Source organism: Prionailurus viverrinus, chromosome B3 (genome assembly GCF_022837055.1).
Source record: "Prionailurus viverrinus isolate Anna chromosome B3, UM_Priviv_1.0, whole genome shotgun sequence".
Classification (NCBI taxonomy): Eukaryota; Metazoa; Chordata; class Mammalia; order Carnivora; family Felidae; genus Prionailurus; species Prionailurus viverrinus.
This window is the reverse complement of record NC_062566.1, coordinates 116359099-116378910: the sequence shown is the minus strand read 5'-3', so window position 1 is coordinate 116378910 and position 19812 is coordinate 116359099. Positions and strand designations below refer to the sequence as shown.

Sequence of the window (19812 nt, the reverse complement as noted above, 5' to 3'; positions counted from 1 at the left end):
TGGCAGTCAAGTGCCTTATCCAAGGTCAAGTTGCCTTATCACTCAGACTATTTAAGAGTACCCTAAGTTCTCTAAAATTATTGTAAGAGTACGGAGTAAGCACTCATTTAGATGACATAACAAGGGGCACCTGGATGGCTCAGTCGGTTAAACATCCAACATCCGCTCAGGGCATGATCTCGAGGTTCATGACTTCAAGCCCCACATCAGACTCTCCGCTGCCAGCGTGGAGCCTTCTTTGGACCCTCTATCCCCTTCTCTTTGCCCCTCCCCAGTTCATGTGCTCGTGCTCGCTTTCTCTCGAGCATGAATAAACATTTAAAAAAATGATATAGCCAAAAAAAAAAGATTAAGCATTTTAGAATAGAAAAATTTATTTTAAAATGATAAATTGAAATATGTACTGAAGATTAATAATAAAAATATTTTAAGAAATAGTTATTAGCTGTCAGAATAGTTTTAAGAAATGCATGGTTGTAGGGGCACCTAGGCGGCTCAGTTGGTTAAGCGCCTGACTCTTGATTTTGGCTCAGGTCATGATCTCACCATTCATGAGACTAAGCCCCACATCAGGCTCTGTTCTGACAGCACGGAGCCTACTTGGGATTCTCTCTCTCCCTCTCTCTCTCTCTCTCTCTCTCTCTCTCTCTCTCTTTGCCCCTTCCACGCACACACATGTACACGTGTCTTCTCTCTCTCTCTACCAAAATAAATAAATATTGAGAGACAGAGAGAGAGAGAGAGAGCACATGCACATGCGCAAGCAAGTGGGTGAGGGGCAGAGAGGGGGACAGAGGATCCAAAGGGGGCTCTGCACTGACAGCAGCGAGCCTGATATGGGACTTGGAGACTCACAAACTGCTAGACCATGACCTGAGCCGAAGTCAGACACTCAACTGACTGAGTTACCCAGGTGCTCCAACAAATAAACATTAAAAAGAAAAGAAATGCATGGTTTTATAAGAACATGGATCAAATCACTACTGAATAACATCTAATCAGCACCCTCAATTTTTAAAAAATTTTTTGCTTTTTGTCCTTGTTTTGTTTTTATTGCTCATTTCTTGTCTGTTTTTTTTTATTATTGTCTTTGTAAATTTTTAATTTTAATTTTTGATCTTCTTTTTCTTTTTTATGAAATCAGGAAATTTAGGAAATTAGGAAATATTCCAAAATGGAATATTACTGCTTCCAGAGACTGAGATTATAATGATGTTGCAACCTTCCTCTACGAATCTAAACCTGCTCTGGGAAACAGTGCATTGGTGCTCCAAAATTCTCAATCTTCTCTCCCGGTCACTTTCAAAGAATTGTCTCCCATACACATTCAGAAACACTCCTTTGCTCCCCAGAATCCACAGTTCCAACTCGATCTATTTGTGCATGTATGTGGGTTGTCTGAGGGAGGTGTGGAGGAATTCAGGAGATGCTCCTGGCTGGGGTCTTTGGAGGGTTGAAAACGGAAGGGGCTTAATGGTGTTTGTCAGATGCACGCTCTAGCTGTGAACTCCCATAAGCTGATGGCTATTACTCTTTTATCGCCACAAATATCACCAGGCTACAAATAAAAAGGCCAATGCTACTCCAAGAGGACAACAATGTGGCTAGATACTCCTTTTATCTCTTTACCTATTTATTTCAAACTAAACTATTAACAAGTCTGAGAGGGAAAGAAATATGAAAAGTTGTAGCTACTGAAGTTTAAGTATCTCAAATACCTCTCTAAAATCCCCCAGGTCTCCTGTGTCTTCGGGGAAGGTGCTGGAAAATATGAGACTAGAAAGTCAGAAGTATTTTTCCCATCTTAGCTTTTCAATAAATTGGAGATTAAAGAGAATTTTCTTTATCAGCATAATATCTGTTGTACTGGTCTACAGAGACATGTGTTTACATAGGTACAACAGAGCATTAAAATCCCAGACCACTGGCTGAATTCTACCAGTATTTGTTAATGAAACAAACGATTAAGAAAGGTGACCTGAATTACAGACACAGGTGAGAGAAAAAGCAGGGAAAAAGAAGAAGAAAAGGTAACAAAGAAAAAAGAAAGACAGAAATGCTTCTGAATGCCAAGAAGACATACCTGGAGATTAAGAGCAAAGCAAAAAAAAGAAGAAAAGAAAAAAAAAAAGGAATCAGACTGACTTGCCAAAAACAAGAGCAAAACCCTCCAAATGCAAGCCCTTCTGTGGTTCTGACCTTGTACATATCAGCGCAGCTACATTCTCTGGGTGGTAGGATAAATCCACATGTTCCAGGGGATTGGCTGAACACATGAAGGAAATAAAGCTCTTCTGAATTTAGAGAGAACCAATGCCTCTGTCTAGATGACACAGGATTTTAACTACTGGGTATTCAGATGTTAAACTGCCAAACCACTGCCTAGGTAAGAATTCTGCCATGCAACATGCATCAAAGATGTAAAATTATCATTAGTACAACTTATGAATCAGAAACATACCCAGAGAAGAACCTTTACATGTCTAACCTTTATCGGGAGGGAAGAACTGAGAATGTGAAATCATGGAGACAAGGAACCACCTGTCTCCACTCTAAGCAGTAAAAAAACAGATGTTGAATCATAAAAAGGATTCCCGACCTAAAGTAAGCAGGCAAGTACCAGCAATGAGAAGGGCTGAACAAAACACAGAACATGAAAAGGGCTAGGTATCATAAAAGATACCATAATTGAGGAGCAAAAATAAAACCTGTCTGTCAGAGAACACATACAAAGAATAAAAATGTACCAAAGCAGTTTTACAAACTTTGCAATTCTGTGTTAGAAACAAATGAACTAGAAATAGCTTGATTTACATGTGACACGTCTTGCCACCTAGGAAAGGTAAACTCAAGTTTAAAAAGCAAAACGAATTAATGCTACCAAATGAAATAAAAGGAACAAAAAGGACCACATATGAATAAATCTGGGAGGGAAATAAACAAAAAATGGCTAATAGAGAAAGTTTAAGTGTAATTCATAACCAGAAGTATACTTTGAAATGAGGGGAGGGGAAAAAAAAAACAGAAAGTAAGTAGACTTGTGTCACAGTCAAAAAGAGATATGCAACATCTGGAAATCTGGAATAAATATAAGTCAGCAGGTCTGAGAGACATGCATCTTGTTATTAAGGGAACTGGTTTAAAAAACAAAAAAACAAAAAACTTACCAAAACCACTTACAATTATGTTTGGAAAATCATGAAGAACTGAGGAGGTACCAGAGGATTAGAAAGAAACAAATGAGGTACCAATCTTCAAAAATGTAAGAAGTGTGTTCCTGGTGATTACCACCTGGTAAGTCTAACTTGAATCCCTAGTAAAATAATGGAACAAACATTAAAAGAAAAAAAATCCATAAACATTTAGAGTTTAATGGGCTCATGAAGAGTAAGTACGGAAACTGCTTTATTTATTTTAAAATATGCTTTAAAATGTTTATTTTTTGGACAAAATTACAAAAACGGGGGAATATAGCAAGTATATTTAAATGTCTTTGGGTTTTACAAAAGCATTTGTACAAATTTCATAAAATTTTTATTTGAAGTTATACTTGTAATCTAGACTTAGTGTCATGGTATAATGAACAAAATACACCAACAAAAACTGCAAAGAGTTAAAAGATGTGATGTAGGATAAACAGTAGTGAATCAAATTAGGAAGTGATTTTCAGAATCCGTATTGACTAAGCATTCCTTAGAATCTTCACTGATGTCTGCGAGGATGGATAAATAAATAAATATAAAGTAATTTGCATTTGTGGATGACAGCAAATGTGAAAAGAATGGCTACAGAAAGAGTATCAAAGTTACACCAGATACTACCTATCAAATGGGTAAAAGGAAAATCAGTAGACTCAAAAGTGTGAAGGGGGTCTATGTGTCCAAGGTAAAGTATGTGTCCAGAACTATCCCAAATATTTTCCCAATGTTTTATCATTCCTTTCACGCCATACCTCCATGTATGTATTATGATCCTCATTTGACAGACGTGGGCAGTAAGCCTCAGAGATGTAAGGGAACTTGCCCAAGGTCTAACAGCTAGTTGGTATGAACCGGAGTCTATCCGACTCTAAAGTCCATGTCTTTTCCACAAAACCATGCCATCTGCCTTGGAACAGTGAAATGTAGTTTCTGGTGAATGGAAAATTTGAACCACAGGCATTCAAGGGAAGGAAGAAATGTAGAAAGAGACAATGGATTAAAAAGGAAGAGTCAGACAACAGGCAAAGAACGGTGACTTCGCAATCTGACAGCAACAGAAAAAGAAAACTTGACAAAGTATACGTGGCCAGAGCAGGGAACTTGTGTTCGTTTTTCCCTTGGCTCTGTCAGAACTACTGTGGAGCTGAGAAGGCTTCATTAACAGAAAGACAGTGACAAAATAGAACACTGCAAAGAACGAGAAGAGTCCGAGATTTCAACATGTATCAGATAGGCTGAGTAAAGCTAGAGAGGCTTTGTGTCAGGCGAGCAGTGTTCAAACACACAATCCTGAGGGAAGAGGCCTCACTCGCTCACTTGCTCGGACACAGGCTATTGCAACCTACAAGGGTTCAAGCAACTGAGCCAGACAGAAGAGAATTAAAATGGTGAAGGGAAATTAAGGTTAGAATAAACATACCAAAGACACTTCTTTGGAGTCAAATGCAGAAGATTATGAATTAAGCATTTTTCAAGTTCTCCTTAAATTGATTAGATATCCCTAAAAGGTATTGGAATGTAAACTCTTTGAAGTCAGCAGCTTTGGAGACTTTTTGTTGTTGTTGTTTTTCTATTTGTTTGCCATGGAGAGCAGCTAACACACTCAGGTGGCTGCTAAACACAAGACACTAAACACTACCGAGTTTTAAATCCTACCAACTGAACACAAAACTCATACTATGGAACCACATTAACCAGTTACCAAACACTAGACAAGACAACCGTTAAGTCTTTTTGTCACTTCTTGGATTCATATAAACCATGGAAAGAAAGCGCTTTGTCAAAAGCAGTAGCTTATGCAAGTTACAGATTAAGCTCCCAAGCTGTCCAGAAACTGCATCAGAGAGGACAAAAGCCAAAATAAATACACCGGAGCTCTTTGCTGAAGGACTACTAGTTCCAAGTGGCACGCTTACGTAGGAAACATCGACAGCGCTCATTTCAAAACATCAAATAGCAGGAGCGGCCACCCCCACTGCTACCCAATCACTTCAAAAAGATGTGTAAAAGAAAAAAAAGATCTTCACAGAAGAAAATGACAGCTAATCTCAAATATCGCTAACAAGGACAGTAAGAGAGCAAATACTATTATTCATTAAGAGTTGGAGACACAACATTTTGTCTGTATTTTTAAAGGCAGCATCTCAGACACTAATTATGGCAGAGTTTCTAGGATTAATAAAACTGCAAATCACCACATAAAAGAAATAGGTACAATCAAATGCAGCCCAATACCCAATGTGAAAATGATTCTAATATTAAGCTACCAACAACGGTACATTTCATAAGACATCTGAAGAAAAGAAAGAGTATTTGTGAACAATATTTCCTTTCCGGAATATTCTGTTCATCATTTAAACCTGACTGCCTCCATCACACCACAATCACTGTCAGGAAAAGAGGATTCATAAATTCCTGCAGCCTCTACTCTTGTATCCTATATCTGGAAAGACCTCTGTACGTTCATTAGCACTTAATTCTATCTTATTCAAGGTCAAAAAGCAGGTGCACAAAACACGTACTGTGAAAGCACAAAGCTAAAAGGCTTTCCGGTTGGGGACTGGAAATAAGAATCTGAGTGAAAGCACAAAGCTAAAAGGCTTTCCGGTTGGGGACTGGAAATAAGAATCTGAATGAAGTCTCCAAATGATCCAGAACTTACCTGTTTGGCGTTTGAGGACTGAAACTGTGCAGACACTGGACGCTATAAAAGACAGAAAAACGGAATAAAGCCTCATCTTCTCCTAACGTACCTAGGTTTTCCAATTCCTACATCTATGATCTCACAAATGAGAAAACAATCTCTAAGCAGGAACCAAAGGCAAGAGCTCTACACTTCGTGCTTGTTAGACTAGAGCATTTATTGTATTTCCCACCACTTTCTCCTCCGGTGTATCCACTACAGTCTCATCTCCGCAGCACCGAGAGCACAATCCTACGGTCGCGTCCTGAAGTTAACTACTCCACCTGATAAACTGATTCCAGCGTACCTATAATGCACCTACAGTTTCTTCCCCCTTTAAATAAGCGTCCTGCAGGCTGCTTATGGATGAAGTCATGGCATGACCTACCAGTTAGGCGAATAGATTCTCTACGATTTGCAAAGAGTGGCCAATAGAGGCTGAGCGGCAAGCTAAGAAAAGGGGTCAATTCATCCAAGACTGACATACAACTGTGCCTAGAGTAAAATCGGCAGAAACTCTGCAAGGCCGCACAGAAACATTCGCAATCCTTTACACAAGACTCTGTGGCTCTTGCCACTGATATGCCAGGAGACGGTCTGCAAAGGACACCTCGGTTAATCTTCTACTTTTTCTTATTAAACACCAAATAAAACAATCTTCTACTTTTTCTTAATAAAAACTAAATGACATCTGTGATTTAAAACCTTGTTGCCTGGAGCACCTGGGTGGCTCGCTTGGTTGAGCATCCCACTTCGGCTCAGGTCATGAGCTTGCGGTCCGTGAGTTCGAGCCCCGCGTCGGGCTCTGTGCTGACGGCTCAGAGCCTGGGGCCTGCTTTGGATTCTGTGTCTCCCTGTCTGCCCCTCCCTGCTCGCATTCTGTCTCTCTGTCTCTCTCTCAAAACTAAGCATTAAAAACAAAATTTTAAAACCTTGTTGCCTGGTTTCCCTTCTAATGCAAGTTGACACTACCCCTTGAAATTCAGTACGCCCTGTCCCACATCGCAACTCTGATACTAACAAGGGATAATCCTAGAGCAGATGGTCACAAGCAGGCAGCCCACAGACTGAATCCAACTCAAAGACATGCTATGTTTGGTCCGCAAAGTGTTTCTTCTTTAATTGGACTATATTTTAAAATAAGATTTCTGATTCCTCTTGACAGTAGGAAGGTCTGACAACATGCGGCCCACACTCATGCATGGCAACGATCAGCTAGAGCACATCAGTTAGACAGCTGCCCCCTTTTCACCTGGGGCACACACTCCGGTCTACCGCTGTCATGCCCCTCTCAGCTGTATTGTACACCTGGCCCTCTTATTCATGTACGCTGTCTGCCTGCAGCCCCTATTGGCATTTGAGCGTGCAGACCTTGTTCTAATGAAAAGTTAGAGGTATGACTGTTTAGTAGGAGTGATGAGCTTGGCAAACACAAACAGCACTACTTGAAATGAGACCAGCAAGCGAAAGAAAAAAAGGAGAAAGAGGAGTGGGAGGAGAAGGGAGAAGAAAAGGGAGAAGTGGAGGAGAAATAAATGGGGGGGGGGGGGCGGGGGGAGAAAAGGAGAGGGGAAGGGAGGGGGAAGAAGCAGCTATTTCTGCCTTCAAAGAGCTTACAATCTAGCAGAGGAGCACCAGACAATTTAAAAGCAACAAACTGATGAATGCCACACCATGCAATAGACAACAAGTAAATAATACTGAAATAAAAAACAGAGGTCTTGACTGAGTGGGATGGGTTTAATAAGAAGAAACAATCTCTAAGCTTCTTGGCAGGCAAGGTAATCAATCCAGATGGGAAGAGAGGAGGAAGGTAGACCTTTTAGATAAGAAGAAATGTTAAAGGCAAAGAACAGAAGTGGAAACTAGCCAGGTCTAGACAGGCAGCGATGGGTTCGATGACAGACAGAACGATGAGCGGATTGGCTTAACTGAAACACAAATGCAGAGGACACAAAGCCTGGAGCGATGCCCCGATCAAGTGATGTTTTCAGACAGACAGGCACAGCGGATGGTACGCATTTATCTCATTTAACCTCAATTAACACCTCACGATCACTGAGGCTCCTTTTGAAGAGAATCACTTGTAGAGAAGACGTTATTTCAATCGAGCATCTTCTTCACAAAGCTAGCCTGAAGATCAAAGAGAATGTAGCAGAATAATGACTAGGAATCTGTAGGCTCCCTCTCCGCGCCTTGTTTATGAGCCTATCAGTTGGACGAAAAAAGCAGGGGATTCTTAAAAAGAAAAAGAAAAAAGGAGAGATACTGAAAAAAGAAGGTGAAAGAAAAGAAGAACAAAAAGCAGAGAAGAAGTTGGTTTAAAAGCATATCTAACAGCTGAATCTAACAGCCTCCTGTCTGGAATGATTCCCAAATTTTCCTGCTCTTAAGTGACCTCATCCCCATAGTGCTTCGGCTCACTCGTTTACTTCAGCTACCACTTTCCAATAGGCCTTGACTGGGCTCCCTGCTGCTGAATTTGCTTACCTGAGGTTTCTGGAAAGGGTTTCGCCTGGAAGACTCAAAGGTGGGATAAATTGGCCGGGTTGATGCCCGCTGGGCAGGGTCCTGGCACACAAATCCTGAATGGGGAATGGGAAACATTAAAACCCGCCATTTTCCACGCAATTAGCAGGTTTAACTGCACCTTTTCTTTAGCTATACAAACTCAGTTGCACTGTCATAAATCCTCAGGAGGAACAGGCATGGCTCTCTCATACACACACTCCACTTGAACTCCAAACCACCGAAACTGGACAGGACAAGAATGGAAAATATGCAGATAAATCAACCTTTCTTGTTGGGGAGCTGAATCTGATTGAAAAAATAGATGTGGATTGCTGATGTGCTTCAGAGTAAAAGTGCAAACCACCATTTAAAACCACACAGTTGCTTATAAAAACAAATTATTTTAGAGTAGCTTCCTAGAGGGTGACTGGAAAATAATGTTGTTTTTACTGGGAGAATCCAGAAGCAAGTGAGGATTCCTGTCCTATTACAAGATCTACTTCTGGAACTGCCAAAGGTGGTCTACTGACACCTTTCCAAAGCAGGCTTCTTAGATTATCTATGATAGGCTTAAGAAATTAGGTGTGAGCTCCTTTCACTTCCTAAAAAGAAGCAGATTCCCATCCAAGGAGTCTAGAGTAGCTAAGGTTTACTGCATTTGCTGGTACACCAAGTAACTAGTTCATTTCAGATATATTTTGTCAGGCTTTTTTAGAGCACTTCAAAAACAACAAACCCACAATATACCCACCTGACAGCCCATCTCCATTTCAAAGTTTTGACTTATCTACTCAAAATGGGATTTCTTTCCCAGGCTGCCTTTAGTTCTAAGTACTACAGAAGGGAGCATGCTGACACCAGCAGAGGCCGTCTAATGGAAATATAGCCAGTCTCCTTTGTAACAAAGCTTCTTCAGTGAGTTGCACTCCCCTCGGCTTGGAGAAAAATAGACTTTCTCCAGACCTTTGCTTAATTCTCTTCCTTGGCCCATAATTCCTGTTCCCCAGGAATTAGGTCTCAGCCCTAGTTGTGGTTCAGCCTCAGGACAGGATGGAGCCAGGGGGAGCAGGAACATAGAAGCGCTTGCCTGAAAATATAATTTTTCAGTACAAAACATTCAGCATGGCTTAGGAACTGCCAGTCATTAACACCTAGGAGGCTTGACAAAAATGGATGCTCTGGTTAACTTTTATGTGAGCCTTCAGAAAACGCTACTACTCACCTACAACAGTGAACATGTCTGAAATCATACTGGCTTTAATCTTTAGGTCCAGAGGTGCGTCACTGATAGAACAGAGAAAGAAAGGGCAATCGATGTTATAGACGAACAGAATAGCTCCTCCTCATGGGCCCCAATATAGCAGAGTTTCCAAATGTCGATGAGAAGCAACACAATAAAGCACATCAAATCCAGGGAAAAAGAAAAAGAAGTCTGGGCAAAAATACTAGAAATAAAAGCCCACTGCTAACCTCATCCCCTGTAAGGCAGGTCCAGCAGCAAAGCTGGTTCCCTGACACGCAATCTTTTTATCCCAGCAGGTCTTGTGCAAATCAAATTGTGAACAAGTCAAGAATACTGCTTCATTTTCACTGTGGATTTTAGAGACTTAGCCTTTTAATATGTTCTTTTATAAGTATGCCCATCATTCAAATTATTTTTTACTGCTGCAATAGTCAAATCACATTCACAAGCAAGAGAAGAAACTGGGGTAATCTTTGCACTTTTTTTAAGCCTTCATTTTCTGTTCGAAATCAATCTTTTTAAGCTTGTAGGCTTGCAAACGAGGGCAGAAAAATACAAGTTATACCAAAATATCACCAGATGATGCAGCAGGAACCCACATGGAAACAGAAACAATATGAACTAAAAGCTGGAAGCCTCCCTGTGGCAGTGACTTGCCACGCTGGCTTTGGTGTTGAGGTGTTCCTCCATGAACTGGATTACTTTGGCTGCTGGACCAATGCATCATTCTGGGGATCTCTAACATTGTATGATGCACCTTGCTGGGCAATCTGCAAAGAGGTGATTTAACATAAGAGGAGCCCAACATCTGAATCATCTGTAACATCTAGTTCTATACCTTACTATTGGGGTTAAGCCAAATTCCCACCCCATGAAGTAGTCAATCTGTCTTTATTTGATTACTTGGCATTTTGCCAACATCTTTCATCCTTAAAAATGCAGCCACTGGGTGGTCTCCAGCATAAATCTCTAGGGTTCTCTAGCTGTTTAGAGAAGCGTACAGCTGACAGAAACTCTGGCTACTGCTGCAGATACAAGCACAATCTTCTCTGGTTTTAAAAAATAGGTTTCTTTCCTTCTTTTAAACAATAGGTAGGTTACAAAAATTGTACGATTGTTTGAAGTTTTTTTGAGTCTAATCTTAGATGAATACCAGAACACAGATGATAAAAGGACCAAATATCATACCCACTACCCTAGACCCAGCTCTATACCTTTATAGTATATGCGGATTTGAGTCTGGGCAAACCTGTAGCAATAAAGGAAATATAATACCTCATGCATTTCTTTAGCCTTAGCAGAACACCTACAAAGTTTTAAAGCAAGAGAGAGAGGGCGAGAGAGGGAGAACTGGAAATAAAAGGGTTCACAAGAAGCATCCGTTGGAAGCTCAAGAAGACAGTAAACATAGATCACAAATCGACTATAGTAAGATAGGGATTCATGTTGCCATCTGGACTTTAACCATGTGTCACAAATCCCTCAAATTTAGAAATTCTAGTCATTTCTATCTAATAACTAGGGTTAAAAAAAAAAAAATCTTGTGCCAAGAGAAATGACCAAAAAAAAAAAAAAAGTATTTTAGTGTTACTCATTGAAGGTCTGTCCTTTTCTAGTTGATGGAACAGACTACTTACCAGGCCAAAGAAGGAGAGAGATTTACTTCCAACAACCATGGCTTCAGAGTAGAATCTATGAGCACATCAAAGCCATAGAGTTCTAGAAATACAACATAACACAATACACAAGATCATTTTCTATGTCACAACTGAATAAAGATCCTAGAAGACTGAATCCAATCAACCCCCACCAGAGGCCTAGAAATTTGGTGAGTATAAGTAATGAGTGGAAGTAGGAGCAGAGAATCTTTCAAGTTCCAGAGAAATTAATCAAGCTCTAGAGATGAGACAATGTTATAAAATTCCACTTTTTATCATCCACTCTATTGACATTCCTGAGCTCTACACAGAAAGTGACCTGACCTCTAAAAGTTAGCAAGCATGATTCTGCTGTGCTTACGGGTTAAAAAAAAAAAGTGTTGGGAGCAGGAATGTAACAAGTGCATCAGACATCAATGATACTTTAGGTTTGTTCTGGATTGTCCTCCCGTCATATTCTGAAAACAGAAAAATCTACTGAAGGACTCTCTCTAGGGCCCTTCCAATGCATTTTCCTAAACCAAGATCTTGCTTTGGCAGCCTAGATTAAGAAGAAATCTGAGTGTAAAATACATTTATTCTTCCCCTCTCCTATGGTTTCAGTTTCCCTTTGAAGACAGAAAATACACTGGCTCAACATAGAAAGACAGAAGACTGTGACGAGCCACCCTGCACCACTAATATTATTTAAAAGGGAGGGAGCCAGAGACCAAATTTCCATGGTTTCTGGTTCTTTACTGATTCTTTCCCTAACTCCTCAACTGTTGCAAAGAGCAAAGCAAGAACCTTTTCTCCCAGGATGCAGGGATAATATGACACTAACTATGGAAACTCAGCTAGCAGCCTTTACTATTATTATTATTATTATTATTATTATTATTATTATTATTAATGAGACCCTCTCCACAGTCCTCTTTGGTATACACATATGAAATATATCTGACTTTCAGAAGATCCACTCATTCTCAAACTTCCTACTCCATGTCCCTCAAATAATCTACATCTTCCTTCCAAGAGAAAAGATGAGCTTCCTTACAGTTCAGTCAGAGGTCACGGGCCACAGCTCACATCTACAGAACACATCCAGGTATCTTCCAGAAACTCATTTTGAAACAAACGTCTTTACTTCAAAAAGGATTCTCCCATTCCTCAATACTCTCAATAACATAGAAAAATAAATGTAAATTTCTAAAAAAAGACGGTGCCACAGATGGTCTTTTGAACACAGAAAATCTGCTATGGGACCAAGAATCCTAGAAGGGGAATCTGGAGACCTGGATCCTTCTCAGGACTCTACCATTTATTCACTGAGGAACTTGGAGAAGTCATTTCTCTGTCTGATATTTCTTTCGCATTGTTTCACCCCTCGGATCTTCTCTATTAATCACCATCTCTCAATACCTGTGTGCTCTATAAACCTATATCCAGAATCCCTATTTATGCAGTACAGATTCAGGTAGACATCATGTTTGAATTTTTCTCTCGGGAAAAGTTGCCACGAAAAGTTGCCATTCTTCTGAATATTTTACCTAATCTTCAATCATCCCACAGAATATTCCCCTTTCAATCTGAAAAAAAGGGTCTTTTGTGATACAGCACTACATAAGGCACTGAAAAAGGAAGCCTTAATTGCAAAGTCCACAAGTCCATGTTAACATCACACAAGCGGTAGCACAGAATTCAACTATTTCATAAAATGCTAATATTATTAATAATAATGGCACGAGGAACAGGGTAAGAATGCCTGAAGCACATGTTGACCAGCTCTGCAGAATGAACCACAGATTTGCAGAATGAACCACGAATGAAGGAAAACTGAAATCCGAATGAGAATCAATGAGACCCGTTATTTAGACACCTTGCATTAAACAGCCAGCACATTGACTTAACTATTTCCTGAATTAAGAGGCACATTCCAAGAATCCCAGCAGAAAGGCTGAGAACCAACATTCTGGAAAGTAAGAAAAAATAAAATGAAATAACCCAAAGAGAGACAACACCCATTTACTGGGCATGCTAAATTTTTACCCAGGTGAATGAAACCCATCAGGGCTAAACAATCGCAAAATCAGTTTTGGATCTAACGGCACCTATACACGCACGAGGCTTGGATCTACTCCCATTTCAAAGTGGGTGAATATGTGGTGGCATTACAACACAGTGCAGAGCCCAGCTCACCTGAGGAGCTGGAAGTGGGAGGGTGGTAAATGGAGTGAAAAGAGAGCATTTGTATCAGGTTGACCTCTTCCAATAATCTACTCAGCTTAAGAAAAATAATTTCGGTCTTTGGCAGGCTACAAAAGTCCTCATAATGACCCTTTTAACTTACGATCGGTCTTTTCTATGGACATGAAAGATTTTAAAAGGTAAGAAGTATGATGTCCTGAGAATATTAAACTTCCCCTTTTAATACTGTGTGTTTTAGCAGCAGGGTCTAGAATTTCAAAAACTCAGTGTCCAGGATGAGATACACCAAGTGTTCCTGTCACTAAAGGGTGCGGGCAAGCTAGGCTTTGCCCACTCTGAGAACTACGTTCTTTGTTCTTCTGTGTGGTCCCCATCATAACAGAAAAGCAAGTATTTTCAAAGGACTGGTGCTACCACCTCGATCAACAATGTTTCCTTAGGAAAATTTCCTTTCATGAGACGTATTTCCTTCAGCCCCCAGCCAAATCCAAACAAACTTGAGAATTACATGCGTGACTAGTAAGAAGCAGCTTGACTCCATCACCACTTCACATTCGTGTCCTTATCTCCCCACTTCTTGAATGCAGCTTCCTGAAGAAGCAATCTACACTTAGCTGCCTTAACCTTCTTAATGCCTGTTCGTTCTCCAAGCCATAAGAATTTGCTTTTGCTCCCGCTGTCTAAAGCAGTAACTGTTCTCACTGTGATCAACAAAGACCACCTTACTGCTAAGCCCAAACATCTGAAACTGTTGACCACCCCTTACTTATTGGAACTTTCTTCTCCCTTGGTTCCGGGACACTGCTCTCTTCTGATTCTCCTCCTCTTTTCACTCCTTCTCTTCTGCCCAGCTATTCACTGGCAGGTTTGCTCAGGGTGGCATCCTCAGGGCTCTTTCCTTCTCAATTCTACTTCTCTTCGATCTCATGTATTCTCATGGCTGCAATTAACATTATGATGATGACATTCAAATCTATATCTTTAGTCAAGTGTCTCCTGAATACCAAATCCATAACTCCACAACTGCCTTCTACACAACTTCACTAGGATATCCCAGGAGCATTCAACACTCAACAAAATATAACTCGTTATATTTCCCCAAACCTGTTTGGCTTCCCATTATTCTTCACCTTGGAAAATGGTGGCCTGATCCACCAGTCTCCAAAGCTAGAAACACTCTCTTCACCACCTCCCAAAACCTACACACTACCAGACCTCTTCTCCATTTCTCTTTAATCCAGGCTTCTACATTCTCTTTTGAGATGTAACTTACGTATCATGAAAGAGACAGACCTTAAGTGTACAACTTGATGAGGCTTGATAACTGGATACATCCACGTAATCCACACTCATATCAACCCACAGAGAACATTTCCATCATCCCAGAAAGATCCCTCATGCCCCTTCCTGGTAAATACCCTGCTTCCCCTCATCGTACCCCTGGATAATCACTATTCTTATTTCTTTCACCATAGATTCATTGTCCGTTCTAGAATGGCATATAAATGGGAGCATACAGTATATACTTTTTTGAGTCTGGCTTCTTTCAATCAGCATTTTTGAGGTTCATCCACCTATGACTGTTTCTTGTTTTAAAAAAAGTTTGTGAAAATAAAATTACTGTATCACTTACATACAACAAAATTCACCCTTTTAAATTATAGTTCAATGAGTTTTGACAAATGTATGTAGTCATGTAACCACCACCACAATTAAGATATGGAACAATTCTACCACAGACACGCCAGTGCCCCCTTTCCAGTCAATTCTCACTCCCCATCCCCCCAGCGACCACTGATCTGATCTCTGCCTTTTCCAGAAAGTCAAATAAAGGAAATCATTCAGATGAACCTTTGAGAGCGGCTTCTTTCACTTAGAAGTGTGCTTTTGAGATTTATCTATGTTTTTACGTATCAACAGTGTAGTTCATTCCTTTTACTGCTGTGTAGGATCCTATGTGCTGGATATACCACAACTTGTTTATCCATTCAACAGTTCACAGACATTTGGGCCGCTTCCAATTTTTGGCGGCTGTGAACAAAGGTGCTATAAACCTTCATATCCAGGTATCTGTGTGAACACATAACATTCTTTGTCTTGGGGAAACACCTACAAGTGGGACTGCTGGATCACGTGGTTAAGTGTACATTATCACCAACAGACTTCTTACTTCCCATTCGTTTCCCTAGGACTAGTCTCTCCCCACTGCAGTCCATTCTCCACATGCCCGTCGGAATTTCTAAGACATAAATCTAATAGTCAGATAGAGATAGGCTGTGAACTGGCCCAACAACAGATACTTGACGTCAGGTGGTACTTGAAGAATTTTAAATTCGTCACTTCTAGCCATGGTGTACACTATTCCCTTTGTTGTTACTCTGTCATCCAAAGCTTTGGGTCAAATCACGATAAAAGTTAAGGAGAGTAGTAACAATCTTATTGCCCTCCCGCTCAAAACACTCCAGTCGCTGCCTGCTGTCTCCAGGAGGAATTTACACGTCAGTCCTCCAGAACGGGGCTCCAATCTGCTTCCGTGACCTCAACTCCTGCCGCCCCAGCCTATGCAGGCTGCATCCGGTCACACTGAGCTTCTATTTCACAAACTGCCATATTCTGCCTTGACACGACGCTGTGCATGTTGTATTCCTTCTGGTAGACATGGCTTTCCCTGGCTTCCCCTGGGCATTGCTGATAGCTCTTGTGTGTTCCTAGAGCACCTGAGTCACTCTACTACACGTACCGCTTTTGTGATCTCCTGCCTGTTGTTCCTCCCCACCACCTGAGGGCAGGGCCATGTCTTACCCATCGTTATACTACAAGCAGCCTGCACCATAAAAGGCACCTAGGAAGCAATCGAGAAATACTAAAAGAAAGATAAAGAAAAGAGAAGAAGAAAGAGGGAAAAAAAAGTAAGTGAAAAGCATTTGACAATTAAATTTTTTATTTATTTTTTAATTTTTAAACATGTTTTCATTTACTTTTGAGACAGAAAGAGACGGAGCACGAGCAGGAGAGGGGCAGAGAGAGAGGGAGACACAGAATCTGAAGCAGGCTCCAGGCTCTGAGCTGTCAGCACAGAGCCCGACGCGGGGCTTGAACTCACGGACTGTGAGATCATTACCTGAGCTGAAGTTGGATGGTTAACCCACTGAGCCACCCAGGCGCCCCTATTTTTTTACTTAAATTCAGTTAGTTAACATACAGTGTAGTCTTGGCTTCAGGAGTAGAAATTTTTCAAAAAGACAAGTAATTTGCAGTTACTGCCCCAAAATAACCCTGGCCACAAGACTTGAAATATTCATAATAAAGCTTACCAACCACAAGGACAATAAGAGACATTCCTATTAAGGTTTTTACATATTAAGACATATTAAGAAAAAACTTGATAAAAGGTGGTCTAGGAAGGGAGGAAGAAAAAAGATTTGATAGAGAAAATAATAACGCATCCAAGGGCTAACAGATGACTAAACATGGCACACCACTAATTGTGAAATCAATCCACTAACCCTCCCCAGAAATAAAGTCCCAGCTGGAGCTGTAATCCTGAGGCAGTGGAAAGTGCTGACATTAGCCAGTCCACACTGCCAGTCAAATGCTATTGTATAAAGGAAATTCTTTTTACCTTGGCTTTGGATTTGAGTTGCAAACCTAAGGAGGAAGTCTTTATCTGGGGTCCAGAAGGAGAATTTGGAAAAAAACAGATCAAGATCCCACAGGAAAATGAACTAAATAAAAGAAAAAGCCCAGAGCCAATTTGTTAACTAGTCCAATAAATCAATATGGTATCTGGCTACCATATGTAAAGGTAGATTTGAAAGGAGTATCTAGGATTCAGGACTGCTGATTAGAGCCGAAGAGTGCCTTTTGCAGGACTGATCTGCTAGAAAGAATGATATCATTTTTCCTGAGATCTAGTTACAGGAGAGCAGAAGGAGAATCCAGGATAGGGGGCATGCCAAAAGTGGCTGGGCTCATCAGAACTTGTCTTTATGTGAGTGGAGAAAGGGCCAAAGAGACCTGGATCCCAAACCTGGCTTGGCCATTTGTTAACTGCACAACCTAGCATAAATTATTTGACCTTTCCAGATCTTTTTTCCTTGCTATAAAACATGGGTAATAAATACCAACAAAACTCTGTTAACAGGGCTAAAGGGAATAACCAAGGAAAAGTGCTTAACAACCAGTAGGTACTTTCTCCCGAGTTACTTTCTACGGTTAACTTCTCTTCCCACCTGAACAGGAGCATGGGCTAAACCAGAAAGTGAACTGTTTGCTGACTTTCACTACGATGTTGTTGGTGGTGGTCAAGTAGTTTACGTAACTGAGGAATGTATGCTGCCCGCTTTCCTTCCTTCAACAAATATTTATGGACACCCACCCTTTGAGAATGTCGGCTTACCCTGCAAAATGGTCTAGCACAACAGCAGTGAAAAGCCAAACCAGCGCTCATTCAACAAAGAGGTGTACTGAGCATGGACTGTCCTGAGCAAAGATGCTACCGGTCTCTGGCCTAAACAAAGCCAGCCTTGCCAGCTCTACGAGTGGCACGGACAGCTGGCCCAGAGGATCCCAGGCTGGAGAGGGCCGGGGTCTTAGCCTGTCACTTCAGCCATCCTCACACACATAGATAAAACTGCCAGCAGCAGCAGCATCTGTAAAGGACAGCTAACATCCTGTTGCTTTGGGCTGTTTTTCTCCAACTGGTCAAAAAAGCCGTTCTCCTCGCCAGTTATGTCAGCACGTTTAAAGGGTGGCTGTTTACGCATATATTTCACATGGTACCATATTTTTACAATCTTGAGGGCAGTAAAAATTAGATTGCCAGCAATCTATTTTATTGGGAGGGGCATCAAAAACTCTGTAAATCAAGAGTGCAAGGAATGATCAAGGTGACCTGCCTGCCAACCATCTTGTGGGCCCCTGCCCTCCAGGCCAGGTCTCATTCATGTGGGCTCTTCTACTCGTGAGCCCTGGAACCAAGGGCAAGGCTCTTAGTTTCTCAGGCCCCAACTTCTTTATATGGACTAATTGTTCTCTGGGGTCCCTTCCAGATGTACAAATCTATGAGAAGGCATTACATGGCTAAGTTTCAAGTAGTTTATGAAGGTTACTAAGTCTACATTGAAATGACAATAATACAATGTAGGTGTGTGTGTGTGTGTGTGTGTGTATGTATACATACATGTGTGTATATATATCATCCCATGTAAAATCTGGTTTGAGAGGAATAATTGCTTATAATCTATGCCTTGCACAGAGCAGGGACTGAAAATAAGTTAAATGCATAAATAAACAAATGAATGGGAATATTAGAAGTACCTAAAAGCACAGTTGGGCATCACAGGTGGTGGAGCAGGAAAGAAATCATGAGACAGAAACACTTAGATAGTACTGGAATGCTCCTGGCCAACATTCATAATGTGTAAGGGCAAAACAACTAAAAGAATATGGTGAACCCCACCACTGGACTACTGGCTTCCTCTAAAAGCACCAATGCTCTGTGTAAGCCAAATTCTTCTGGGAAGCTCTCAATTCCTGTTTACTCTAAAACAAATAAGAAAGAAAGAAAAAAAAAAAACGAACAAAACAGTTTTATTCCTTGTAACTCAAATCCCAAGGGAAGTTAGTAGGACTAAGTGGGAGCCAGAGAGACTCACACAAATATACGCACACATACAAAATCATACCTGATGGGGGGGAGGTTAACGAAGCACACAAAATCCCAGGGCCGACAGGAAGTGGAATTAGAACCACAAAAGCCAAGAAGACAGTCAACAACTTAAAAAACTCCAGATGCACTCACTTTATTAAAACGGAATAAAAGCAAAGAGGAGGAAAGGAGACCCACAGATGATGAAATGGACTTAGGGGTATTTCACTGAGTCAGGGAAAGTCACTGCTTATTTCATATTGGAATCTCTACTGCCATTAAGTTCTGGAAATTCTCAAAGAGAATTTGTTCAAAAAGAGCAAAGATTTTTATACGAAGAAATTAAGCTTCGTATAAGAGCCAAGTAGATGTGGAAAAGAAACCTTAGTTTTTTAATCCAATGAGGTTTTCGAAGTTGGAAGACATGTTCTATGCACCCCTTCTTCAAGCAGTTTATAATTAATGCTAAGAGCTCTAGGCCCTTACCAAACCAGATCTACTAAGGAGCTTACTATCAGGCCACCAAAAGGCAATTAAAGCAAGTACCAATGTTCAATAAACATTTCTTGAACATCTCCTAAGAGCAAAAAACCACTATGCACAAGAGGAGCAGAAACTAGGGAGACGGTGCTGCTGTCTACAGGGAGCTTCCGGTCCAGGAGGGGAGACAGACACATAAA

The 19812-nt window shown here is 40.8% G+C and overlaps 1 protein-coding gene across 16 annotated transcripts in view; it reads right to left on the bottom strand.

Annotated features, from left to right (window-relative positions):
- TTLL5 (tubulin tyrosine ligase like 5) overlaps window positions 1-19812 on the bottom strand; it is a 286873-nt gene that overhangs the window by 207006 nt on the left and 60055 nt on the right. For 13 of the 16 annotated variants that reach the window (XR_007153248.1, XR_007153249.1, XM_047863906.1 and 10 more), the window contains exons 13-16: window positions 11275-11356; window positions 9617-9678; window positions 8374-8468; window positions 5863-5904 (exon numbers count right to left, since the gene is read on the bottom strand). Coding sequence is in view for 14 of the 16 variants with exons in the window: in XM_047863906.1 (XP_047719862.1) it covers window positions 5863-5904; window positions 8374-8468; window positions 9617-9678; window positions 11275-11356 (281 nt within the window). In the remaining 2 variants the exon portion in view is untranslated. The remainder of the gene's footprint in view (window positions 1-5862; window positions 5905-8373; window positions 8469-9616; window positions 9679-11274; window positions 11357-19812) is intronic. The other 3 variants (XM_047863912.1, XM_047863913.1, XM_047863916.1) reach the window with 1 other exon arrangement.